General features: G+C 48.1%; 2 protein-coding genes across 2 annotated transcripts in view; both read right to left on the bottom strand.

The window, feature by feature from the left end:
* The window catches only part of GDF2 (growth differentiation factor 2), a 13,578-nt gene extending 6,516 nt beyond the window's left edge, over positions 1 to 7,062 (bottom strand). Inside the window, exon 1 of the mRNA XM_015410571.1 lies at positions 6,813 to 7,062. Within this exon, the coding sequence (XP_015266057.1) occupies positions 6,813 to 7,062 (250 nt within the window). The remainder of the gene's footprint in view (positions 1 to 6,812) is intronic.
* Positions 7,063 to 11,704: 4,642 nt separating this feature from the next.
* GDF10 (growth differentiation factor 10) overlaps positions 11,705 to 27,864 on the bottom strand; it is a 34,180-nt gene continuing 18,020 nt past the window's right edge. Inside the window, exons 2-3 of the mRNA XM_015410573.1 lie at positions 20,491 to 21,392; positions 11,705 to 12,052 (exon numbers count right to left, since the gene is read on the bottom strand). Of these exons, the coding sequence (XP_015266059.1) occupies positions 11,861 to 12,052; positions 20,491 to 21,392 (1,094 nt within the window). The 3' untranslated portion in view covers positions 11,705 to 11,860. The remainder of the gene's footprint in view (positions 12,053 to 20,490; positions 21,393 to 27,864) is intronic.

The raw sequence follows: 27,864 nt of genomic DNA on the forward strand, positions 1-27,864 counted from the left end.
CCGTCTCAGTTCCCGCTTCAGCGAGCGCAACTCCTGGTTATACCAGGGCGCTCGCCTCACACGAGTGCGGAGAGGGCGCCTGGGAGCGATCTCGTCGATGGCTGAGGAGAGCCGGTTGTTCCAGTCCTCCACTAGCTCATCCAACAAGCCACCAGGGGGTCTCGGATCCCGCAGGGCCATTTGGAGCCGCATTGGGTCCATTTGACTCCGCGGGCGAGCCAAAATCAGCTCGCCACCTAAACAGGGTCGGGGCGGGACATTCAGACGGGCCTTCAGGGCATGGTGGTCCGACCATGGCACTGCCAAGGCAGTAATCCGGTCCACCGTCACTCCCGCTGCAAAGATCAGATCGAGCATGTGTCCGGCCCGATGCGTGGGGGCCGAAACGAACTGAGAGAGTCCCAGTGCCGCCATGGACGACACCAGATCCATAGCCCGGCTGGAGGCCGCGTCCTCGGCATGGACGTTGAAATCACCCAAGACCAGTAGTCTTGGGTGCTCCAGCGCCCAGCCTGATACGGCCTCCAGCAGGGATGGCCGACCATTTGCCGGTGTGTTAGGTGGTCGGTACACCAACCAAATGGCCAAACTCTCCTCAGCCTCCAGCATCGCACCGACACACTCCATACCCGCGATCTCTACCTGCGGGAGCGCCCTGAAGGAGTAAGCCTCCCGAATGAAAAGCGCCACTCCTCCCCCCCGCCCTCTGGTCCGTGATTGGTGAAGTACCGAGAACCCTGGAGTTCTGGGCTGAGAAATATCTGGAGCTTTGGGGAGTTGTGCCTGGTGAGGGTGGGACTTGGGGAAGGGAGGGGCTCCAATGGGATACGATACCATAGAGTCCACCTTCCAGAGAGGCCATTTTTTCCAAGGGAACTGACCTCTGTCACCTGGTGATCCCGGGAGATCTCAGCCACCCACCTGGAGGTTCCCAAACAGCAGAAAAGCAGGGAAGGGAGCAGGGGTCATTTCCTGCAGGAGCGCGCAGGAGTGGAGCTCCGGCAGTAAAGAGCCCAGAGGGCAGGCACATGCAACAAGCCCCACCCCCTGCTCCCAGCAGCCCTCAGTCAGAGCAAGAAGCAGCCAGGTAAATTGCAGAGCCCCCCGGTCCAAAACAGTCCAGTGGCACCTTTAAGACCAAGTTTTATTCAGGTACAAGCTCTCCCTCCTCTGTGAGGACAGATCTGCACGCCCCCCCCCCCAATAGCTAGCAATCCAAAACAGTCCAGCGGAGCCTGAGCGGTGGGTGTTGCCTTCTGACACACTTCCGGTGAAGTCAGGGGGTGTGGCATATGCTAATGAGTTATGCTAATGAGTTATGCTAATGAGCTCCTGCACCTCTTTTTCTACTAAATGACCCCTGGAAGGGAGTAAGTGATACAAAAGATCAAACCGTGCATCAATAATGAAAAATATATATTCGACATTCAATTCGTATAATAACCAAGACCTATTCAAATAGTTTTTTCAAAAAGCTGAGTGAGTGTGAGCTAGCTCACAGCTTTTTTTAGCCTCCAGCTCACACATTTCTGTCTTCGCTCAGGAAGGAGGGCTCCAGAGCAAACTAATTTATGCAGTGGCCATATCGCTCGCTCACAACTTTAATGCCAGGAGCTCACAAAGTAGGATTTTTGCTCACAAGACTCCACAGCTTAGAGGGAGCATTGCTCACAGGGTGCCTGTTGTGGGGAGGGGAAGGGAAAGGAGTTTGTAAGCCGCTCTGAGACTCCGAGTGAAGGGCAGGGTATAAATCCAATCTCCTTCTCCTCTCTTTCTCCTTCTTCTCTGAATCTAGGATCTCTTCCTGGTTGTGAGTTGGCTGAATCCTAGGCTAAATAATGCACTTTCAATGCATTTTCCAACTGGATTTTGCCAGTTCACACAGCTAAAATCCAGTTGGAAAAATGCACTGAAAGTGGATTGAAACTGGATTACTTCGTGTGTGTGACTGTAGCCCTAAATAATTTCTAAAAGGGAACAAAATGCCGTACCCTTCATCAGTGGATAGCTCGAGGAAGATGAGGAGATGCAAGAGGAAGGGATCCCTTTGGATCCAACTCGAGTGAAAGTTCTCTCTTACCACAGAGGTTTTGTTGTTCAGTCGCACAGTCGAGTCCGACTCTTCGCGACCCCATGGACCAGATCATGCCAGGCCTTCCGGTCTTCTGCCATCCTCTGAAGTTGGCTCAACTTCATGTTTGTTGCATCTATGACACTGTCCAACCATCTCATCCTTTGCCGTCCCCGTCTTCTTTGACCTTCAATCCTTCCCAGCATCAGGGCCTTCTTCTCCAGTGAGTGCTCCCTTCTCATTGGGTGGCCAAAGTATTTGAGCTTCAATTTCATTATCTGTCAGGGTTGATTTCTTTTAGGATTGACTGATTTGATCTTCTTGCAGTCCAGGGGACTCTCAAGAGTCTTCTCCAGCACCATAGTTCAAAACCACAGAGGACAATCACATAAACATGAAGAAAAACGGATCCACCGCTATTACTAAGGAAAAGAAATCGTACAAAAGCTCACCCCACCTCCACCTCATATCCAGTGAGACACTCCCCACAGACAGACAGCGTGAGGTCGTGGTCAGAGTGCTGGACATGGATTTGGGAGACCCGGGTTCGAATTCCCACTCTGCCCTGGGAGCTCACTGGGGGTGACTTTGGGCCAGTCGCGCTTTCTTAGCCTGACCCACCTTGCAGGCTTTTTGTGAGGGTAAAACAGAGAAAGAGAGAAGGCTGGAAGTCACCTTGGGTCCCCGTTAGGGAGAGGAGGCGGACACAAGTCAAGTCAATAAATAAATGCAAACCATGCCTGTTCTTCCCTGTGGGCCTGGGCCTATCCCAAATGGCGAAGACTTTCATCATGGGTCCCTGGCAATGCTCCCTCTAAGCTGTGGAGTCTTGTGAGCAAAAATTCTACTTTGTGAGCGACTGGCATTAAAGTTGTGAGCGAGCGATATGGCTACGGCATAAATTCGCTTGCTCTGGAGCCCTCCTTCCTGAGCGGAGACAGAAATGTGTGAGCCGGAGGCTAAAAGACTGTGAGCTAGCTCACACTCACTCAGCTTAGAGGGAACATTGGCTCCCTGGCACCCAATGGGCCAGATCCTGCCCTCAGGAAGCGGCTTTCTGGGCTGCCCTAGCTGTATACATGCAAACGCCCCAGGAGCAAGAGCTGAACCCCAGGCCTAGCTGGTTAGACTCATTTCTACCATTCCTTCTCCCAGCTGCCTATTTATAGGGAGGCCTTGGCCACAGCTGGCCAGAATGAGGCACTGGGAAAGGAGAGCGAAGGGCTGGGAAGCAGACATCAGGCCTATTCCAGCAAACCAGATTTGGCCACCGTGAAAAACAGGACTCTTGGATGGGCAGGCCACATCTTTGACTCTAGAGGGCTGGCCCCAATGTCCGTCCCGGTGACCAGTGAGACTCAAGAGAGCCAGTCTGGTTGTAGTGGTTAAGAGCGCGGACTCTCATCTGGGAGAACCAGGTTTGATTCCCCACTCCTCCACATGCAAGCTGCTGGTGTGACGCTGGGTCAGTCACAAGTTCTCTCAGAGCTGTTCTCTCAAGGGCAGTTCTCGGGAGAGCTCTCTCAGCCCCGCCTCCCTCCCAGGGTGTCTGTTGTGGGGAGGGGGAGGGAAAGGAGTTTGTAAGCCGCTCTGAGACTCCTTCGGGGAGTGAAGGGCAGCGTATGAATCCAATCTCTTCTTCTTCTTCAACTCCTTTGGGAACCTGGTCCTGGTGATGATCCAGGATCCTGGCGGTGGTGGAAATCGCCAACAAGTCGCCGCTGACTTCCAGCAAGTCCACAGGGTTTTCAAGGCAAGACACATACAGAGAGCCAGTTTGGTGTAGTGGTTAAGTGTGCGGACTCTAATCTGGGAGAACCGGGTTTGATTCCCCACGCCTCCACTTGCACCTGCTGATGTGACCTTGGGTCAGTCACAAGCTCTGGCACAGCTGTCTAGGTGGTTAAGAGCGCGGACTCCCATCTGGGAGAACCAGGTTTGATTCCCCACTCCTCGACATAAAGCCTGCTGGTGTAACCTTGGGTCAGTCACAAGTTCTCTCAGAGCTGTTCTCTCAAGGGCAGTTCTCGAGAGAGTTCTCTCAGCCCCACCCACCTCACAGGGTGTCTGTTGTGGGGAGGGGAAGGGAGAGGAGTTTGTAAGATGCTCTGAGACTCCAAGTGAAGGGCGGGGTATAAATCCAATCTCTTCTTCTTGCCATTGCTCCGCCTCTGTGCAGGGACTGTGGACTTCCTCATTGGTCTCCCATCCAAGTGCTAACCAGGGACACCCTGCTTAGCTTCCAAGAGCTGATGACAGTAGGGTAGCCTAAGCCATCCTTATATGCACTTAAATATAGAACGGAGATGATTCAAACCCCAGATTCTTCACCTATTAGGCCGCTTCTGCACTCTTGTTACTCATTTGTCCCTATTGCTTCAAGGTTCCGACCCCCCCCCCGATGCGGTCTGTTCAATGTGTTTTGCTTTCTCTAGTAATCCCAGAGGGAGCAAAACACATGTGGAAAGCCCCCCCCTCAAAAAAAATATAACAGGGGACAAACGAGTGACAAAAACAACAGTGCGGAAGTGGCCAAAGCTCCTCTGTGGGGCCAAAGCTATTTTGAGAGGCAAATCCCCAGTTCCTCTGTTCAGCTTAGTAAAAAGGTAAAGGTAAAGGTTCCCTTGCTCGAAAGCCAGTCGAATCCGACTCTAGGGTTGCGGTGCTCATCTCCGTTTCCAAGCTGAAGAGCCAGCGCTGTCTGAAGACGTTTCCGTGGTCATTTGGCCGGCATGACTAAACACCAAGGCGCACGGAACGCTGTTCCCTTCCCACCGAAGTGGTACCTATTTATCTACTTGTAATTTCTTGCTTTCGAACTGCTAGGTTGGCAGGAGCTGGAACCAGAGACGGGAGCTCACTCCGTCATGCGGCACACTCGGGTCTCGAACTGCTGAACTACCGACCTTCCACAGCCTGCAGTTCAGCGTCTTAACCACTTGAGCCACCGCAGCTCCGTTCAGCTTAGTACAGACATCAAATTTCTCCTTAACAGCTGTGCAAGAAACCGGTTCTATCTCATATACAAGAAATAACCCACTCGAGGGTTTCACCGGACGTGAAATCATTAATATCAAACCACTGGCCTATTGCTAAACATCACCCGTCCAACCATAATTTAATAGAAATCCTTTGTGCTTCAGCACGAGCAGTACTAGCCAAATTTTGGAAGAATGACAAACACCCGACGATCTCCGATTGGCTTTCTAAACCACAGGAATTCTGTATAATGGACAAATCACCAGATTTCTTGGTACAAAACGAAACAGAATCCTACTCTTTGAAATTTGTGAAAATATGGTTTCCTTTTCTAGAACACTTAGCATACCATGAGGAATTTAAATCTACTCTAGATCAGTGTTCCCTCTAAGCTGAGTTAGTGTGAGCTAGCTCACAGTTTTTTAGCCTCCAGCTCACACATTTTTGTCTTATCTCAGGAAGGATGGCTCCAAAGCAAACTGATTTATGCAGTAGCCAAATCCTTGCTCACAACTTTAATGCCAGTAGCTCACATAGTAGACTTTTTGCTCACAAGACTCCACAGCTTAGAGGGAACATTGCTCTAGATGCAATTAATGTTGTGTGTTAACTTTTCTCCCTTTCTATTATAGTGTTGTTTGTTGTTTCTTGGCCTTTCTATGGTTTTCAGTGACTATTCCAGTTCTTAATTATTGCCATGTGGATTATACTTACCTGAAGTTATGAACTTGATTGGTATTCGTATTTTCTGTATTTGATTCTTATTCAAATAAAGATTATTTGACCCCCCCAAAAAAACCAGCTGTGCAAAATGGTCATATCTCTTATAGCATATACGGAAACAGAAGAAACAAACCCTGCTAACAGAACATTCGTCACTGTGTCTAGGATTTCCCAGGGATGAGGCCATTCTTTTTGGGAAATCATAAGAACATAAGAGATGCCAATGTTGGATCAGGCCAAAGGCCCATCCAGTCCAACACTCTGTGTCACACAGTGGCCAGAAATACCAGGGGCCCTCAGGAGGTCCAGCAGTGGGGCCATGACATTAGAAGCCCTCCCACTGTTGACCCCCCCCCCCAAAGCACCAAGATGACAGAGCATCACTTGCCCCAGAGCCCCTATCTATACCTTGTGGCTAATAGCCACTGATGGACCTCTGCTCCATATGCCTATCTAATTCCCTTTTGAAGCCGTCCATGCTTGTAGCCGCCACCACCTCCTGTGGCAGTGAATTCCAAGTGTTAATCACTCTTTGGGTGAAGAAGTACTTCCTTTTATCCGTTCTAACCCGACCGCTCAGCAATTTCATGGAGTGCCCACAAGTTCTTGTATTGTGAGAAAGGGAGAAAAGTACCTCTTTCTCCACCTGCTCTTTCCCATGCATAATCTTATAAACCTCAATCATGTCACCCCTCAGTCGTCGTTTCTCCAAGCTAAAGAGCCCTAAGCGCCTTAAGCTTTCCTCATAGGGAAAGTGTTCCAACCCTTTTATCATTCGAGTTGCCCCTTTCTGCACTTTCTCCAAAGCTATAATATCCTTTTTAAGGTGTGGTGACCAGAACTGCACACAGTATTCCAAATGAGGTCGCACCCTTGATTTATATAGGGGCATTATGATATTGGCTGATCTGTTTTCAATACCCTTCCTAATAATCCCCAGCATAGCATTGGCCTTCTTTATTGCAGTCACACACTGTCTCGACATTTTCAGTGAGTTATCCACTACAATCCTTATCTATGCATCTGAGAGAACTCCTACCTTCGGGGCTGAAGCTGCGCACCACGTTGGAGATGGGGCTGGAGGACTTGTCCTTGGTGTATCGGTTGTACAAGTCGATCATGAACTGCGGCGGCTCCTCTTTGGACTTCTCTTGCGAAGGGGCTTCGGACAAATTCAAGCTCCGCAGGAAATCGGCTTTCAGGTTCTCCAGGAACGCTCCGAAGTTGACGTGTGCGTCTCCATCCACATTCTCAATCTCACTAGAGTCGTCGTGAGTGTTCTCCTTCATAAGTAACCCACCCTGGTTGACCAAGGGTTTGCCATGCGCTGGATGAAGGAGGAAGATGTTCAGAAGAATCCAGGCACCCCAAAAGCGCATCTTGCACACTTTCAGTGGTTCCAAACAGGAAGGGGCCGTGGATGTTCTGGGAGACCACACTTCTTGACTGATGAGAGACTGAAGGAAAAGCAGGGGACAGGAGCGGCTGGCCACTGTGTCTGCTGAGGGTTTTTCCAGCTACGGCCCCTTGCGTAGATTGGTTGCACACTTCTCCTTATCTCGAGCCATTGATGTTACATTTCGGTCCCTTATCTTTTCAGGCTCTCTGCTAATGAAGATTCTATAAACATCAGACAAGCACATATGCCTTGGCATCCAGGAAAGAATCTATCTCTGTCTTTGGGGGTCATCATCGCCGCTTAATTATGGTTCCTCTATTATTTCCTTGCCAGCAAGAAGCTGTATTTGACAACAGCCCTTGGTTGGGGGTAGGGTGGGTCAAATTTTTTTGTCTTGGTTCTCACAGCAAACAAAGCCAGGATGGAACATGAAGAACCGTTCTCTTTTGGCAAATAAAGAAATAAGCCGCTATCTGTTCGGCACTTCTTAGCATGTTACCCCAAATGCTCGGCTCGTCAGTAGATGAAAATAAAAACAGATCCTCCTGTCCATTAACTGATTCTTTAAAAAGAACAGGTGACCGCAGGGTATGACAACTCTGCCTACCGGAAATTAATAGGCCCGCGTGTGGTGGGAATGGTACACATGGGAGGCACAGAGAACAGTTGTAGGAATTATTGCACCTATTTTTTTTTTATTAGAATGCAACACTCAGTCAGATCAGAAGTAATTTAAAGATTATTTTAAAACTATAAATCTTTGCTATCTATTTATTTTTTTAGTAAATAAAGTCGTATTGCTATTAACCCAGGAGCTGATTTAACAATTTGAAACTTGCTGAACAAAAGAGTAACAGCCTCTGCGGATTGCAGTTACATCGTCTGTGCTCAAAATTTCTATTATGAGGATCGATATATTATGAGGATTGATAAAAAACACTTCCTTTCTAGCTACATCCCTATAGGTTTTGGTTATTTCTTATCATGATAAAGATTATGCTTCTATGCAGGGGTCATTTCCTGCAGGAGCGCACAGGAGCAGAGCTCCGGTAGTAAAGAGCCCAGGGGGCGGGCACATGCAACAAGCCCCACCTCCTGCTCCCAGCAGCCCTCAGTCAGAGCAAGAAGCAGCCAGGTAAGCTGCAGAGCTCCCTCCCCGCCCCCTGGTCCAAAACAGTCCAGTGGCACCTTTAAGACCAAGTTTTATTCAGGTACCAGCTCTCCCTCCTCTGCGAGGACAGATCTGCATGTCTCCCCCCCCCCAAATAGCTAGCAATCCAAAACAGTCCAGTGGAGCCTGAGCAGTGGGTGTTGCCTTCTGACACACTTCTGATGTCAGGAGGTGTGGCATATGCAAATAAGTTATGCTAATGAGTTATGCTAATGAGCTCCTGCACCTCTTTTTCTACGAAATGACCCCTGCTTCTATGTATAGCACAGATTACATATCTCAGTTTAAAAGCCAAAATCTATGCATCAGAATGTGTGCGTTTGTCTTGTCTCTGTCTGATGCCTTGACAGTTTTTCTTTGGCCACAAAAGCCAGACCAAATACTTAGGAGCCAGACTCCTATTTCAGCCTTCAGAGTTACATGTGACCATATTTTCTAATTATTGCTACCACAAAACAACCCCAGCAGAGGCTACAATGAAATTTTTAGGCGCCATGGGATTTTGTCAAGCTCTGTTGTCTCTCACTATATTGGACTGAACCCCATGAGCGGGATTTCCTCGCAGAACAGAATTTTCTTCTCTCCTTCTCACTGCTGCCCCTTTCAGTCCTGTCCCCAGGATGCAGGAGGCTCCAGGGAACCACAAATGGGTGCAAAAGCGGGGGCTGCACTAGGAGAGGAATGAGTGAAAATTGCCCCCACTCCCACAGTTGTACCACTTATCATATACGCAATGCATTGGAAGGAAAAAATACAGTACCCTCAATCATCCCCCAAAACCAAAGTTCTCAAAGGCACAATTCAGAGTCCTTCAGCCTTTACTTCTTCTTTTCCCTTCTAGACAGTTAAATGAAACTCTAAGGGTAAAAGTTTTTAAATGTTTTGACTCAGTTTATAAAAGTATCTACGATGAGAAGACTTGATGTAACGAAGCTAGTTGGAGGATCTCCTCTCTTGGGTTTTTAGTTAGTAGTGGGTACTTTACTTTCTCCCGTATGTGTAGTATTCCCCCTCCTTATTTTCTGTTGTAGTTATTTGTAGTGTTTAAAAATCAATAAAAAATCCCCTCCGGGGGCTTAATTTTTTTTTTTAATGAAACCCTAGAGTATAATTTTTCATCATTAACAACATGTGAACTTTTATCCACACTTGGTGGGAATGTCCTTTAGTAGCAGATTACTGGAAGCAGATCATTTCTAACATTCAAACCCTTACAGGATATGATTTACCGTACGATCCAAAGGTGATTTTGTTGCACCTTTGGCCTGATGAGGGTCCGCCTGAGAACAGGAGACAGTTGATTAATATTTTAGTAATTGCCGCAAAGATCTCTCTGGCAAGTAAATGGAAAACTGACTCCCTCCCGACGATGCAGCAATGGCTACATAAAGTGTGGGATTTCTTTCTTCAGGAGAAAGCATCTATATGGCTAAGTAATAAAGACGCAGAACGTCACTTACTAAACCCTTTAGATAAATGGGCTCCAATTATTGATAAAATGAATTTGGACAAGTTCGATTGGGAACACATAAAGTCACCGAAATTTAAGATGCTTGTCTTAGGGTGAGAGTATGTTACTTGTGTTTTCAGCATTTGAAGCTCAGTTAGACATAATGGATTGCGCAGCCTTTTAACTTGATAGGGCTCTCAGTGTCATCAACTGAATAACATTTATTTTTAGTTTTTCTGTAGTTTTGTTTCTTTGTGTGCTTAATCAATTTTATCGGAAATTTAATGTTAATTCTTTGTATTTAATGTATTACGATGAAGTTTGAAATTCAATAAACAGATATTAAAAAAAAATTAACAACATGTGAACTAAGGGTGTGATCACACTGGCAGCTTGGTACGATATGGTGGCACCTCTTAATTATACCAGTTTAAAACGTTGTGGGGCATATCATCCAGACAACACACCCTGCTGTGGGTTACCCATGCAGCCGTCCCCTGGTCAAGCATCCACATTACTGCAGTGCCTCAGGCACAGAACACACTGCCTGGTCATTTTTAAAGATGCAGATGGGTGCATATGCGCTCATGCGTGCACATGTGTGTTCAGGTGTGCGTATATGCGCTCATGCACATGTGTGCGTGTACCCTTGTGCACATACAGGCAGAAACAGATCTGTGGGTTCAGACCGGCCATCCATTTTGCGCACGCTCCCCTGCGTTCAGACATCCGGCCATGTGCAACGAATGCACGGGGAACCAAACACACCGCTTGCGATGTCGTGCCTTTTTAACCCTGCTTCAAGTCGTCGTATGATGGGGTGAGTATGCCTGGGGAACACCTGACAGATGTGGCTGCGTGACGGCGCCCATTTAATCCGGAGGGGAGGGGTGGCTTTGCCAGGCCAAACTGCTCTGGTGGCCACACCCCAAGAGTCTTGCGAGTCAAAATGGAAATCTCTGTCCCAAGCCCTGTCAGCCTGCCCATTCCCAACCTTGGAGAAGTGTTCGTTTAAATGTATCTCTTATAACGCTGGTGTGAGCAGCCAGCCTGTTGTTCCCAGCTCATTGTCCACCCAGCCTCGGTGGGTAGATAAAAGCCTCGGTGAGTAGATAAAATGGGAACCACTCCTTAGAGAGGGTGGGCACACCAACTCCCCTGTGGGAAGGTGTTCGCTGTCGGTTGGGACGTCCTGCTCCAGTATCGGAAAGGCGGAAGAACTACTCGGCTACCAAAAATCCCTGCAGTGGGATGCTCCGGCCAGGCAGGGGCAGTGTGGCAATGCGACACATGGGCCTTGAAGCCCCAACGTCATCAAGCCGGTCAACGCAGCCGTTCGGAACATGACTGATACAAGCCAGAAGACGTTTCCACCGTGCAGTTACGGCGTGTGCAATTAAATGAATTATATATGTTGTCTTTCCTATCCCCTATGAACATTGTTAGTCCCTTGTCTAAGTGTAACTGTAAATCACTTTGAGCTCACTTGTGGGGAAAGCGATTAATAAATCGAAAGCATCATCATCATTATTATTATTATAAAGGCCAAATCAGACATGACATCAGAAGGCCTGTGAACACAGCTCCTATGCTCATAAAAGAATGAATTCCAGTTACAGGAACTCCACACTGAGATGGGCAGATGTGGCATTTAACCTCTTCCCGCCATGCAATTTTCCTGACTTCCATCGTTCCTCCGGAGCGGCCATCTGCCCTGCTGGAGAAACAGATGAGCACCGTGTGGATGAGGAGAAGGGGATGAGAGGCTGCCCCTGCCCCTCCTGTGTCTAACTTGACCGGCAGTTGTTAGGTTACGGGGAAACTCTGCTATATATAGAAGATTCCACTAAGAACCCTAATCTCCTCTCCGCTATGCAAGTTAAGAATATGAAAGTGCCAAAAAAGGGGGGGGGGAGAAATATCTCACCGCTTCAGAGCCTCATCCGGAAACGGGGAATTAAACGGACAAAGAACTCCCATTTCCAACTGAACCAGACCACAAATTCTGGCTTCATTCCATATCATGTGTGTGTGCGTGTGGTGTGTGTGCGTGTGCGATGAAGCAGCCTATCGGCAGGCACAGCTGTCCACGGACATGTTAGGGTACACCTTCAGCACAAGGTTGTCGCTCCGGTCTCGGAAGAGGACGCTCAGGGAGTTCATTGCGTTGGGTACACAGGCAGGCTCTGGTATGCCTGGAATGATCCCGACGGCCTTCACAATGCCCTGGATCGTGGCATGGTTCGACGGCCGCACGATCTGGAAGAGAGAAGGAAATCATTACTGCTTCTTGGCAAGGGATCGTTGTTTACTCAGAACAGTTTGGGAAGCACGAGGGAGGAGAGGGAGAGGAGGAGATTGGATTTATGCCCCACCCTCCACTTGGGAGTCTCAGAGTGGCTTACAAACTCTTTTCCCTTCCCCTCCCCACAACAGACACCCTGTGAGGCAGGTGGACCTGAGAGAGCTTTCCAGAATTGTCCTTGAGAGAACAGCTCTTACAGAAGAACTATGGCTTGCTGTGAGTGGAGGAGTGGGGAGTCAAACCCGGTTCTCCCAGATTATAGTCCACACTCCTAACCACTATGCCAAACTGGCTCTGTGAGCAGATGAAGGCAAAAGGCCTTGCCACATCCAGACAGAAGACAAGTCTTCTTCCAGGTAGAGATGCTCAGCACGGAGGTTTCTGGCTTCATCTGCTATTGCGAGCATGGATCTGGCCCAAGTTTCTTGGCCCGCTCTTCTCCTCCAGCCAGAAGTTTGGTGTTGTGGTTAAGTGCGCGGACTCTAATCTGGGAGAACCGGGTTTGATTCCCCACTCCTCCACTTGCATGCAGCAGCTGTGAGTGGAGGAGTGGGGAGTCAAACCCGGTTCTCGCAGATTAGAGCCCACACTCCTAACCACTACGCCAAACTGGCTCTGTGAACAGATGAAGGCAAAAGGCCTTGCCACATCCAGACAGAAGACAAGTCTTCTTCCAGGTAGAGATGCTTTCTTGGATCACAACAACAACACCAACGCCTCCTCAGCACAGAGGTTTCTGGCTTCATCTGCTATTGCTGGCATGGATCTGGCCTGAATTTCTTGGCCTGCTCTTCTCCTCCAGCCAGGAGCCAGTTTGGTGCAGTGGTTAGGTGCGCGGACTCTAATCTGGGAGAACCGGGTTTGATTCCCCACTCCTCCACTTGCAGCTACAGGATGACCTTGGGCAAGCCGTACTTCTGATAAGAGCTGTTCTTGAAAAAGAGCAGTTTCTGTCAAGAGCTCTCTCAGCCCCACCCACCTCACAGGGTGTCTGTTGTGGGGAGGGGAAGGCGAAGGAGTTTGTAAGCCGCTCTGAGACACCTTTGGGTAGTGAAGGGCGGGGCATAAATTCAATCTCTTCTTCTTCTTCTTCTTCCCTCCCCTCCCCTTCCCCCTGGTCTGTGCCTTTATTTCTTAGAACAGGAAAACTTGAAAGAGTACTCATTCTGCCGCTGCTTTTTAAATGGGGGGGCCCCACACATTTCCGGTGAGGACGGGGGCAACATCAGGGAGACCCGCCCTCCCCCGAATGGGTGCCAAAGTCTCAGCACTAGAAAAGAATGATCATTTTAACAAATGATCAAGCTCTCCTATTTCCCAGTCCCTTCCAAATTGTAAGATGGAGAAGTTGGTAAGAGATATATTTTGTTATTTTTTAAATTTTATTTTATTGGATTTGCATTCTGCCCTCCCTGCGTAGCAAGCTCAGGGCGGGTTCCGGACATACAGACCTGCAATAATGCAGATTTACAATCAAGACGTATTCATCAGTACAATATTATTAATATTAATATTAATTAAGCTCACTAAAATCAGTAAAACATTAAAAATGTACAGTGTGCATCCACAGATTCCAGCAATGTTATAACTTCAGTCGGCTTCCAGGATCTGCAGTCACTGGAGGGGAGCGGGGGCAAATCAAAATGGATGCCCACTGCTTTAACTAAAAGCCTGGTGGAAGAGCTCCGTCTTACAGGCCCTGGCTCCTACCTGGTGGAATTAGCTACCTTACGGAGCTCTTCCACCAGGCTTCCCTAGTGGAGGCAAGTCGGACATCCCTAGGGCCAGGGACTACCAGGAGATGCTAGTTTATAGAATGTTGATGAAGATGCAGCCCATGAAGACGAAAGGGACCCCCGGGCAGGTGAAGGCAGAGAGCATGTAAGCTATGAAAGTCACCAAAGAAAATGGATGGGCTTCTTTCCCCTTCTCACCTAGAGTACTGTGTTCAGTTTTGGGCACCACAATTTAAGAAGGATATAGACAAGCTGGAACGTGTCCAGAGGAGGGCAGCGAAGATGGTGAGGGGTCTGGAGACCAAGTCCTATGAGGAAAGGTTGAAGGAGCTGGGTATGTTTAACCAGGAGAGGAGACAACTGAGAGGTGATATGAGAACCATCTTCAAGTACATGAGGGGCTGTCAGGTAGAGGATGGGGTGGAGTTGTTTTCTGTTGCCCCAGAAGGTCGGACCAGAACCAACGGGTTGAAATTAAATCAGAAGAGTTTTCAGCTAAACACTAGGAAGAACTTCCTGACAGTTAGAGCAGTTCCTCAGGGGAACAGGCTTCCTCGGGAAGTGGTAGGCTCTCCTTCTTTGGAGGTTTTCAAACAAAGGTTAGATAGCCATCTGACAGCAATGCAGATTCTGTGAACTTCGGCAGATCATGAGAGGGACGGCAGGAAGGGCTGCATCAGTGCTTAGTTCTTGTGGCCCTTTCTTACATGCCCAGGAAAATGCTGATCACCACTTTGGGGTCAGGAAGCAATCCTGGAAGGGTTTTTTTTGTCATCTTCTGGGCATGGAACATTGTGGGTGTGGAGGGGGAGGTATTTGAGAATTCCCTGTATTGTGGTGGGACTAGATGACGCTGGAGGTCCCTTCCAACTCTATGATTCTAAAGGCGACGTGTGCCCTCAAGAGGCCGCTGACGCCTGGCCACCCCACGAAATTCCTCCTACTGGGGTACTCAAGGCAAGAGATGAGCAGAGGTGGTTCGCCTTAGTCCTCCTCTGCATCGCCGCCCCAGTCTAGATGCCTTGGTGGTCTCCCACCATGGCCATGGCCAACTATAGTTATCTTCCAAGCTCTGATAAGACTGGGCAAGTCTGGGCCATGATGGCTGCGACTTGCTTCTCTACCTGATCCGACTAAGATGGGAGTGGTCCAGTCAAGCTTCAGGGGAAGAAGCAGCTCCGTCCTTGGGGCAAGGTGCTCGGCCATCTCAAGGGCAGGGCTATTTTTGGGCAGGAACGCACAGGAACGGAGTTCCGGCTGGCTCCCGAGTTGGCCACGCCCAGCAGGAACTCATTAGCATAACAGGCCACACCCAGCAGTAGAAAGTCATTCGGATTGGCTACAATTAGGGGTGTGTGGCCTAACATGCAAAGGAGTTCCTGCTCCAAACAAAAAGCCCTGGGTTTTGACAACAAACAAGGTAAACAGAATAAGAAGCAAAAGGTGTACTCAAGGCAAGAGATGAGCAGAGGTGGTTCGCCTTAGTCCTCCTCTGCATCGCCTCCCCAGTCTAGATGCCTTGGTGGTCTCCCACCATGGCCATGGCCAACCATAGTTATCTTCCAAGCTCTGATAAGACTGGGCTAGTCTGGGCCATGATGGCTACTACTTGATTTTCTACCTGATCCATGTCGACTAAGATGGGAGTGGTCTGGTCAAGCTTCAGGGGAAGAAGCAGCTCCGTCCTTGGGGCAAGGTGCTCGGCCATTTTTGGGCAGGAACGCACAGGAACGGAGTTCCAGCTGGCTCCCAAGTTGGCCACACCCAGCAGGAACTCATTAGCATAATAGGCCACACCCAGCAGTAGAAAGTCGTTAGGATTGGCTACAATTAGGGGGTGTGGCCTAACATGCAAAGGAGTTCCTGCAACAAAAAAAGGCCCTGGGTTTTGACAACAAGGTCAACAGAATAAGAAGGGAAAGGTGGGTGTGGCTGGATGACCACACTTCTGGTAACATGGGGGTGCAGCCTAATGTGCTAATGAGCTGTGCTGTCAGGGGTGTCGACTAATATGCTAATGAGTTCCTGCTGCTGGGTGTGCCCTATTATGCTAATGAGTTCCTGCTGGGCTTTTTCTCCAAAAGCCCTGGTCAAGGGCTTGGGAAGAGATACACGCCGGCAGGTGGTCTACAGGGAGGGGTCTACACAGACGATAGAGGAAGGTTAAAAGGGTAAAAAGAGGGCCTGAACAACAAACCCGGAACCATTCTGAGACTTCTGCCTGACTCTTCAACATCACAAGGATCCAAGGAGAGAGAATTCTGTCTCATGTGCCTTTTCTTTTTCTTTTGCTCAAATACTCTACGTGTTGTTCTGTTAGAACCCTGTTCTACACAACAGTCACAACCTGATCTCATCAGAGTCTGGAAGCTAAGCCTGTGAGCAGTGTTCCCTCTAAGCTGAGTTAGTGTGAGCCAGCTCACAGTTCTTTAGCCTCCTGCTCACACATTTTTGTCTTAGCCCAGGAAGGATGGCTCCAGAGCAGACTAATCTATGCAGTAACCAAATGGCTCGCTGACAACTTTAATGCCAGTCGCTCACAAAATAGAATTTTTGCTCACAAGACTCCACAGCTTAGAGGGAACATTGCCTGTGAGTACTTGGATGGGAGGCCACGGAGGAATAATGGGGCTGCTTGTGCAGAAAAAGAGAACGACCAACCACCTCTGCTCAACTCTTTCCTTCAAAGCCCCATTGTCCCCAGGCTGCCATCAGTTAATTGTGACTCAATGATAATAGAAGACAAAAACAAGTGTTGTAAACAGACTCAACAATTACAACTAGCCAAAAAGCAATAGAGAATGATGTATACAAAGCAGCCACAATGAAAAAGTACAAAATGTAAACAATGGCAAACTGGTATGTGCTACAATGTATAAACAATGGAGAACGACTAAATAATTCAGCGTTGTGTCCGGATGTTTGATAACGTTTACCGCTGCAAGTCTGAAGCTACTGAAGCTGACTACATGTTGGAGATTGGTGTCCGATTTTGTGTTGAATTATTCACAGACTGTTCCCAATGCATGTCAGTATGAGTATGAAAACCACAGCAGCTTAAAGGGAACACCCTGATGAAGGATGAACTTTGAAACGTTGGAGGAATAATGGGGCTGCTTGTGCAGAAACAGAGAATGACCAACCACCTCTGCTCAACTCTTTCCTTCAAAGCCCCATTGTCCCCGGGCTGCTATCAGTCAATTGTGACTCAGCCCAGCAGGAACTCATTAGCATAATAGGCCACACCCAACAGCAGGAACTCATTAGCCTATTAGGCCACACCCCTGACAGCACAGCACATTAACATATTAGGCTACACCCCCATGTTACCAGAAGTGTGGTCATTCAGCCACACCCACCTTTCGCTTCTTATTCTGTTTACCTTGTTTATTGTCAAAACCCAGGGCCTTTTTTTGCAGCAGGAACCCCTTTGCATGTTAGGCCACACACCCCTAATGTAGCCAATTTTAATGAGTTTCTGCTGTTGGGTGTGGCCTATTATGCTAATGAGTTCCTGCTGGGCGTGGCCAACTTGGGAGCCAGCTGGAACTCCATTCCTGTGCGTTCCTGCCCAAAAATAGCCCTGAGTGTAGTGAACATTAATGAATTGTGACATGGTGGCAGACAATTATGATATTTATAGTCATGTTCACAAGTTATAGTGAACATACCGTAAGTATCTTCCCCGCACATGTGTACATCTGTTTGAAAGACAGAACCAAAGGTGTTCACTTTATAAATGAAACCTGGGACCAGTACCTTGATAAATGTGGGTTTTAAATCATGCATTGAAGATGTACATGTGTTGAACACAACATGAGAATTACCCAACACATGCATAAAGATAAATCTAGTGTACCCTATGCACGGATACTACATGCATAGACTGTAACTTATGAACACAGCTTTTAGTGTTTAATGTTTCTTGCTTCTCTTTTTTTGCAACCAATGGCTGCTTATACAACTAAATGCTCCACGTTTTTCTTTTTCTGCAACTGGACTTATTGGTCTTTGCATCCACATACAAAGTCTAAACTTTGCACATGATTATCCAGGTTCAAAAACAAGGCAGAGAGATCCTGCTTAGCTCTGATAACATCTCAGGTGTGCGGTTTCTCAAGGCTCCCTATTGCCAAATTGGACACAGAACAGGAGAAGGAATGTGTTGATTTGGAATACATGGCGTCTGGCTACAGGACTTTTCCTATCGCCCTGCCTGTGGCAGAGGATATTCTGTGTTTGTAGGAGAATGCCTGTTATAAAGCTGGAGAAGGGAACTCTTCACTGAGGTCTAGCAGCTTGGGAATGGGGCCAGGTGGGTACAGTCTTCAATCCTTATGGAAAAAAAACATTGTGCCTGCAGAGTTTGTTTCACCACGAGGGAACAGCTAAGACGAGGGCCATTCGGGGGCCATGATGGTTTGAGAAGGAGGAGGAAGCTATGCACTCTATGATTCATATTCAAGGGCTTCAAAACATATCACTGTTTTCTTGCACTACCGCCCCTTGTAAAATGGGGGGACTTTTACCTCTCTGAGCATCCAACCTGCTGTTCTTGCGGTAGCCAGAAATGGGCCCAACTGGAGGAGATTCCGGGCAGCTGGACCCCCAACCTTCATTTCTTTCCTATTAAACCAATCGACAAGCCTTCACCCCAGCCTTCCCCCCTGCTACGCAAGATGTTAGGAGTTTTTATGTGCATCCATAGAACTGATTTTAACTTGTTTTAATTTGGCTAGTGTCAGCAAGCTGCCATTTAGTGCTGTGCAACCTGGTAGCTTTTAGGTTGTGCTTTCCTCTCCCCTCCCCGTTCTGTTGGTTACTTTCACTTCCACGCTTGCTACCTAAGATACTGCCCAAGGTCGACAGCTGGAGGTGGGAAGGAGTTTTGGCTTCGCTTCACTTGTTATGTATTCCATGCCTGAGAACTGAACTTGTGTTTATATTGTGGACCGTTGTGTTCCCAAGGGTTGGGGCGCTCGTGTTGCCTACTTTCCTGCACGCGGGAAATGGATCTATTGGTCAAGACCTGGTTCAAGTTCGTTTATTATGTTGCCCCACGGGGTCTGTAGTTATTCCTAACAATTCTTGTGTTCCTGGGTTCTCCATCGCTTTATAATAAAATTCTACTTTGTTTCAAACGTGGATTTATTTGAATGCTTGGGGACTGGACAGCTAGTTGCAATTGCTGAGTCTGTATTATGTAATTTGTATACTGAATGCACTTGGTGCCCTATGTGAGCCGCCCTGAGCCCGTTCGCGGGGAGGGCAGGGTATACATGTAATAAAATAAATAATAAATAATAATAACTGACTTCCCTATCTCCCAAATTTTCCATATCCAATCCCGTTTACTTGGAAGATACTTTGCCTTCCAAAAAGTAGGCAAGACCAGCCTTGCTATGTTAAGGAGCTAGATTTAGCCGTACAAGAAGCTGATTTAAGAACTATTCTTAAATCTTCCTGTATCGATTAAATCTAGCACCTTAACGTAATTTGCATTTAAAAGTCAGGGGCCTGGGGTAGTACTATTCACAAGACCTTTCAAACAGTATTAGCCACCATATTCCAATACTGGTGAGGGATGAGGCCAATGTAATTTTAAAATGTAATTTAGTGTGATCTATTGTTTCATCTGGTTATTGTTTTAGTAGTATGTACATTGCCCAGAGCCCTGTGATAGTAGGGATGGGGTGATATAATAATAAGAATAATGATGATGAAGATGAGGATGTTTTACAATGTAATTTAGCGTGCTCTATTCTTTTATCTGGTTATTGTTTTAGTAGTATGTACATTGCCCAGAGCCCTGCGATAGTAGGGATGGGGTGATATAATAATAAGAATAATGATGATGAAGATGAGGATGTCTGAGTTCCGCAGGGCCTGCAAGACGGAGCTCTTCCGCCAGGCTTTTGAGTAGGAGCCGCCGCTGCCACCACCACCGAGTAACTTGAGTAGAGACATCACTCTGCCAACAAAAGTCCGCATGGTCAAAGCAATGGTATTCCCAGTAGTCACGTATGGCTGCGAGAGTTGGACTATAAGGAAGGCCGAGCGCCGAAGAATAGATTCTTTTGAACTATGGTGCTGGAGAAGACTCTTGAGAGTCCCTTGGACTGCAAGAAGATCAAATCAGTCAATCCTAAAAGAAATCAACCCTGACTGTTCCCTGGAAGGCCAGATAATGAAACTGAAGCTCAAATACTTTGGCCACCCAATGAGAAGGGAGCACTCCCTGGAGAAGACCCTGATGCTGGGAAAGATTGAAGGTCAAAGAAGACGGGGACGGCAAGGGATGAGATGGTTAGACAGTGTCATCGATGCAACGAACATGAAATTGAGCCAACTTCAGAGGACGGCGGAAGACAGGAGGGTCTGGCGGGAGCTGGTCCATGGGGTCGCGAAGAGTCGGACTCGACTGTGCGACTGAACAACAACAACAATGTATCCTGCAAGATGTGAGTTTTTGTTTTAATTGTTTTAACTTGTCCTATTTTTATTGCACTTGGTGCCTTAATTGTTTTAATCCTGTTGTATTTTATTGCAAGCCGCCCTGAGCCCACTTGCGGGGAGGGCGGGGTAGAAGTGAAATAAAATGAAATAAATAAAATAATCAATAAGCCTAGCAAATAAAGTCGACTTACACACCCTACCTTGGGCATCGGGAACTTACAGCCCCCTGCGCAGTAGTACGCATCAAAGGATTTTGGAGAGATGACCCATTCATTCCAGCCGATATCAGCAAAGTCCACCTTCATGTATCTTCTAGAACAAACGGTCGGTTCACTCCACTGCTTTTGTTGGGCTTCCTTCATCGTCTTCTCATCGAAATTTAATACCCGAGACTTAGGGAGCGTCTCGGCATCTTCCTGCCCTTTCCTCTTCCGGTCTCCGTGCGAGGCTTTGGATTGGAGGGACTTGTATGCCCTCCTCCATAAGTCCTGTTTGCTAGGCTTGTTCCTGTTCTCCACCGTCCCTGGCAATTCATTGCTCTGGACAGGGAAGGATGGGTGTGCACCCCTCTTCGTACGGCTGCTTCTAGAAGAGTTGAGCAAAAGACTCTCGGCGGAAGGGAATGGGTCGTACCGCAGGAGCGAAAGGGCCAGACTGTTGGCCTCTGATATGGCTAAGTCATTGGCGTAAACGAGGATGTACGGCCAGTGGGAGGCAGGTTCTTCAGAGACGCCACTGCGGTACTTCTTCCCAGAGTCAAGTTCAGCGCACAGGAGAAGCCCACCGAATCGCCTCGATCGTCGGATGATGTGTGAGATGTCCTTCTGCGACCAGGCCTCCTGCCGGTGAGGAGACACATCGACGTTCTCTTTGAGTTGCTCGTAGGCCAGGTTCTCTCCAAAACTGTGGAAGACCACGTTGAGCCACGACACCGGGGGCAAGTGAAGAAGGTGGCAAGCAGAGTTCTCTGAGCATCTGCAAAGTGACTTGTGATGCCGGCTGCATTTCTCAGGCGAGAAGTGGAAGGTGGCAGCCAGGATCAACTCCGAATCCTGCAGAGATGTCAAGTTGAAGCAGTACATGTGTTTCTGAGCCACAATTTCTGTTAAAAAAAAAAATTTTTTAAAGAAACATATACACTCAAACTAATCTCGACAAATATCGTTCTATCACAGGAGTGTCGAACTCATTTGTTATGAGGGTCGGATCTGACATAAATGAGACCTTGTTGGAAGGGGCCACGCGTGTCATAAAATGTAATGCCAGGTAGCGGAGATATAAACTTTATAGAGGACACAAACACAAAGATTTTTTTTTAACTTAAAATAAAAACATGCTTAAAACATGAGCTCTGGAAGCTGCAAACCTACTTTTGAGGTATTGACATTCACCACAGAAATCTCATGCTCAGAGTTCTGAGAGTCTGGCAAAGCAAGCTGTGACGCAGCAGCAGCAGCGGAACTGGAAGCAGGAGATGGCCAGTTCCGCTGCGGGCCTGATGGAAGCCCTCCGGAGGCCTGATCCAGCCCCCGGGCCGCATGTTTGGCACCCCTGTTCTATCCCCTTTGATTCTCCCTTCTTATTCAACATCTGTACGTCTGCAGCTTCTCCTTAAAACTATCTGATGGTCTTCTTGAAGGAAATCTACCCCACCCCATGAAGGCAAAAGGGGCTCTTGTCCAGTTGCAGGACTTTGCACTGATATACCTTCTATTAGGAGCTGCGGTGGCTCGAGTGGTTAAAACGCTGAACTGCAGGCTGTGGAAGGTCGGTAGTTCAGCAGTTCGAGACCCAGGTGCCACATGACGGAGTGAGCCCCCGTCTCTAGTTCCAGCTCCTGCCAACCTAGCAGTTTGAAAGCAAGAAACTGCAAGTAGATAAATAGGTACCACTTCAGTGGGAAGGTAACAGAGTTCCGTGCGCCTTGGTGTTTAGTCATGCCGGCCACACGACCACGGAAACGTCTTCGGACAGCGCTGGCTCTTCGGCTTGGAAAAGGAGATGAGCACCGCAACCCTAGAGTCGGACTCGACTGGCTTTCGAGCAAGGGAACCTTCACCTTTTACCTTCCATTACTTTCCCCTCATTAGCTTCCGCCTCTTCAAATGGAACGAAGAGCCGTTTCAGTCGATCAAACTTACAAGAGGAAATAGGAAATAAGGATGACCGGCACTCCCGGTTTCCCTGCTGCTTTGAAATGCCTGAAATGCGGCTTGGGCAGATGTCTCTCAAGGCCGCTCGCGATTATCTGGCAGGCTAGAAGGGCAAACTGCCATGTTAGACAGTGCAAAAAGAACGAAGAGGCTCCGTTGGTTCATGGGCACCAACGTTTCACGCAAGGCGAACATGGAATGTCTTGCACTTACGGCACTAATCCTGTTCCCATGCTCAGGACCACCGCTTATGGGCTGCCGCCCGATTAGAAGAAGCTCATTAAACTAATTGGATACGCTTCAGCATATTAATCAGCTGATTAAACCTCCATCAATTTACATTTGAATAAAAACAACATGTGAGAAGGGAAACGACAGACTGTCTTTTAGACCACGCAGACTAGGGCACCTCTCCAAGATGGGCTACCTGGCTGCCATTTACGGTTATCATATTTAAAATAATTGACTTTTTCTTCCTTTCAAAAACCAGACTAAAGGCTCAGGAGAAAGCGCCACGGAATAGAATGAGACTTGCTTCCAAGTAAGTATAAAAAGGTAAAGGTTTCCCTTGCTTGAAAGCCAGTCGAGTCTGACTCTAGGGTTGCGGTGCTCATCTCCGTTTCAAAGCCAAAGAGCCAGCGCTGTACGAAGACGTTTCCGTGGTCATGTGGCCGGCATGGCTAAACACCAAGGCGCACGGAACACTGTTACCTTCCCACTGAAGTGGTACCTATTTATCTACTTGCAATTTCTTGCTTTCGAACTACTAGGTTGGCAGGAGCTGGGACCAGAGATGGGAGCTCACTCCGTCATGTGGCACTCGGGTCTCGAACTGCTGAACTACAGACCTTCCAGTCCGCAGTTCTGTGTCTTAACCGCTACACAGTATTCAAATACTGTTTCGACAGTCCATATTTTACATGGCCTTTAAAGTAGTCGGGGGGGGGATGTGGGTGCCACACTTTTATTTATTTATTTATCTTCATTTCTAGTCCATCTTTCTCACTGGGATTCAAGGCAGACAGCAGGCACAATACAGCCGTTTGGTCGATCAAAAGGACAATTCACCAAATAGGTTGAAATATGAACAATAACAGTATCCGAATCTAATCTAAATAACAATATTAGAGAGCGAGTGTGGTAGAGTGGTTCAAATATACAACTAGGATCTGGGAGACCTGAGTTAGAATCCGCACTCGTGCCACAGAAGCTCGCTGTATGACCTTGGGCCAGTCATGCCCTCTCGGCCTAACCCACCTCATGGGACTGCTGCGAGGATAAAAGAGAGGAGAGGAGAACTACAGAAGCCACTCGGGTTCTCACAGCGAGAAAGGTGGATTATAAATAACAAAAAGTCGAGTCCGACTCTAGGGTTGCGGTGCTCATCTCCATTTCCAAGCCGTAGAGCCAGTGCTGTCCGAAGACGTCTCCGTGGTCATGTGGCCGGCATGACTAAACACCAAGGCGCACGGAACGCTGTTCCCTTCCCACCGAAGTGGTACCTATTTATCTACTTGCAATGTCTTGCTTTCGAACTGCTAGGTTGGCAGGAGCTGGAACGAGAGACGGGAGCTCACTCTGTCATGCGGCACACTCGGGTCTCGAACTGCTGAACTACTGACCTTCCACAGCCTACAGTTCAGCGTCTTAACCACTTGAGCCACCGCAGCTCCTTTGCACTGAGTTCAATCCTACCGGAAGTCTTTCTCCTCCCCACCCCCGTTTTTCCACAGCACTGTGGTGCATCCAGGACCCTCCTGGGGTTTCTCCATCTTTCCTGTAATCTTTCCCAAATCTACTTGGCAGGAATTCTTTGGGAAGGACTGGAGCAGAGCCAGGGGGAGCACGCAGGCAGATGGGTCCCTCCAGATCTTCCCCGTCTTGCCTACACTGGCACCATTTCCTCTTCCCTTCTCGCTGTCCATGGCCATTTCTCCTCCAATGGAGGGCTTCTTTTTTAAAAAAAAACAATCAGTTGCCTACCATTGTAACAATGTATCTACAATGTTTTCTGAATTTTCGGCTCTTCTGATTTTTTTAAAAAAGTGTCTAGCCCTTTTTATTGTGGCAATATAAAAGAAAAGGTCATATACCCGCAACTGAAGCAACCAGAGACTTCATTAAAAATGAAAAAGGGCAATTCAGAGAACCGGACAGACACACAGTTCTTAATGCTATAGTGATATTTCAATTGCTGGTTTAATTCTGCGGAGGGATTTCAGTGCGGTCTAATGCCATAGAGTCCACCTTCATTTTTCTCCAGGGGAACGGGTCTCTGTTGCCGGACGTTCAGTTATAATAACAGGAGATCTTCAGGCCCCGCCTGGAGATTCAACAACAAGCACACAGGGAACACGGCTAAGTTAGATAAACACAGATATTCACCTGTATTTATAGCTAAATATATTGGCTTTCTATACACAACATGAACTCTAGTGTATTGTAAACACTTTCAAACTAAAACATCACATTTCAAACACAAACTAAGTTATATAACATGAAGAGTCCAACTGTCTTCTTCCTGATGGAGGATAAATACCAATGTACAGTTATTTGCACCGAACAATGCAGCAACCTATTGTACATTTCAATATCTTTACATAGTAACCCCCCCCCCTTGTTTTTTCTGGTACTATGTAAGGATATTGAATTTATATTATATTATGATATGTATTGATGTTCAGTTCCAGAAAAATGTATGCCTGAAGATTTGTTCGAAACACGTAGGTTATGCCCGGGAGGCGTGTTGCTAGCTGAATCACCTCATGGGAAAATACATCTACTAGGCTTGCTGGCTAAGCTGAATCATCACCGTGAGAAATACAAGCTGCCTGCTAGCTTTACGTGATGGATCATCACTTGGGAAATGTACAATAGGTTGCTGCATTGTTTGGTACACATTACTGTACGTTGGTATCTATCCTCCATCAGGAAGTTTATACTGGAGTGGGTTTCTGCGATTATGGACTCTTCGTGTTATGTAATTTAGTTTGAAAGTGTTTGAAATGTTGATGGTGTCGTTTGAAAGTGTTTACAATACACTAGAGTTGACGTTGTGTATAGAAAGCAAATATATTTAGCTATAAGTACATGCGAATATTGTGTTTATTATTTCAACACGGTGTTTTCTGTGTTTACCCGCCTGGAGATTGGCAACCCTAGCTGGCAGAAGGGGGTGGGTGGGGACTGGCTTGGACGTGCTCCTTATGCAGGAGACCCGTTTGCCCGAGTTATTTAGTTAACTCACATTTCTTTGCCCCCTCTTTAGAGTCCTGCTTGAGACAGCTTACATTTCAAAACCACACGATTAAACCAAGCCGCTGGGCCTGAACCACATAAAAACTACCGGCGAAACCAAAGCAGACAGCTGAAGGGCTGAGAAGAGAAGAACCCCTAATTAAAAGTCTGGGCAAAAAAAAAAAGACCTTTAGCCTAGTGCCTAAAAGAAAGTCATGTAGTTCCCATAAGAACCTCAAGGGGGAGCGTGCTCCAAGGGCAAGGGGCCGCCACAGAACAGGCCCCGTCTCTAGTTGTCACCCACCTCCCCTCCGCAAGTGGGGGCTCAAAGAGACAGATCACAAGGGGGGTGGGCTGCATAGCAGGAGTGGACAAGGGCCCTTCTGGGATGGAAGTTCTGCCACGCCGGCAGGGCCCGCAGCCAGGAAGGAGCCGGCCCGCCTCTAGGGCGGGACTTCTGTGCCCCCTCAGAGTCAGCAAATGGCTCCGTCTCCTCTTTCGCTGCAGTCTGCTTCTTGGGTCTCACAGTGCGGGTCCTCACAGGCAGGGGTCATTCCCTGCAGGAGCACACAGGAGTGGAGCTCCTGCAGTAAAGAGCCCAGAGGGCGGGCACATGCAACAAGCCCCGCCCCCTGCTCCCAGCAGCCCTCAGTCAGAGCTAGAAGCAGCCAGGTAAGCTGCAGAGCTCCCCCCCCCAAAAAAAAACAGTCCAGTGCAATGTTCCCTCTAAGCTGTGGAGTCATGTGAGCAAAAATTCTACTTTGTGAGCTACCAGCATTAAAGTGAGTGATTTGGCTACTGCATAAATCGGTTTGTTCTGGAGCCGTCCTTCCTGAGCTACAGCAAAAATGTGTGATCCGGAAGCTAAAAAACTGTGAGCTGGTTCACACTAACTCAGCTTAGAGGGAACAGTGGTCCAGTGGCACCTTTAAGACCAAGTTTTATTCAGGTACAAGCTCTCCCTCCTCGGCTAGGACAGATCTGCACGTCCCCCCCCCCCAATAGCTAGCAATCCAAAACAGTCCAGTGGAGCCTGAGTGGTGGGTGTTGCCTTCTGACACACGTCCGGTGATGTCAGGGGGTGTGGCGTATGCAAATGAGTTATGCTAATGAGCTATGCTAATGAGCTCCTGCACCTCCTTTTCCAAGAAATGATGACCCCTGATTATAAGGGAAGCCAGCACAGGAGCGTCTTCTTTGCAGACCACCGGGGGACAACCGAGGGGAGGGGAGAGGGCTGGCCAAAGACCTGACAGAAGTGGGGTGGCCATGTCAGGGCCCTCTGGAGGGAGGAAATCGGCGAGGGGCTTCACCTAGAGCAGTGGTGGCGAACCTATGGCACGGGTGGCAGAGGTGGCACTCAGAGCCCTCTCTGTGGGCACGCATGCCATTGCCCCAGCCAGGCCCAGAATATCATTAAAGTGTCAAATTCTCTGCCAAATAATGTTAAGTCAATGAAAGCATTTGGGACTGCTTTCCTTACTTTGTTTGGATCATCTTAAGTTAATGTCTGAGTTGTTTTTTCTAAAGTAAAACCTCAGTATTCAGGTTGAATTGCCTTGTTGGCATGTTGCAATACTTAAGTGGGTTTTGGGTCGCAGTTTGGGCACTCGGTCTCTAAAAGGTTCACCACCACTGCCCTAGAGTCTCTGGTCCACCCCAGCGTCCGCCCTCCAAAGCGGCCGTTTTCTCTGGGAGCACTGATCAGTGCAGCCCGGAGGTCAGCCACCATCCCGGGCACTGTTCCCTCTAAGCTGAGTTCACGTGAGCCAGCTCAGTTTTTTTAGCCCCCGGCTCAGACATTTTTCTCCCGGCTCAGGAAGGAGGGCTCCAGAGCAGTGTTCCCTCTAAGCTGAGTGAGTGTGAGCCAGCTCACAGTTTTTTAGCCTCCGGCTCACGCATTTTGGTCTCCGCTCAGGAAGGAGGACTCCCAGAGCCAATGAATTGATGCAGCAGCGAAATCGCTCGCTCAGCATTTTAATGCCAGTGGCTCACAAAGTAGTATTTTTGCTCACAAGACTCCACAGCTTAGAGGGAACACTGCTCCAGAACGAGAATGCATGCAGCAGCCCAATCGCTGGCTCACAGCTTTTGTGCCAGGAGCTCACAAAGTAGGATTTTTGCTCACCAGACTCCCCGGCGTGGAGGGAGCCTCGATCCCGGGAGGTCTCCAGGCTGCCCCTG

Source organism: Gekko japonicus, unplaced genomic scaffold (genome assembly GCF_001447785.1).
Source record: "Gekko japonicus isolate JY-2015 unplaced genomic scaffold, Gekko_japonicus_V1.1 scaffold3657, whole genome shotgun sequence".
NCBI lineage: Eukaryota > Metazoa > Chordata > Lepidosauria > Squamata > Gekkonidae > Gekko > Gekko japonicus.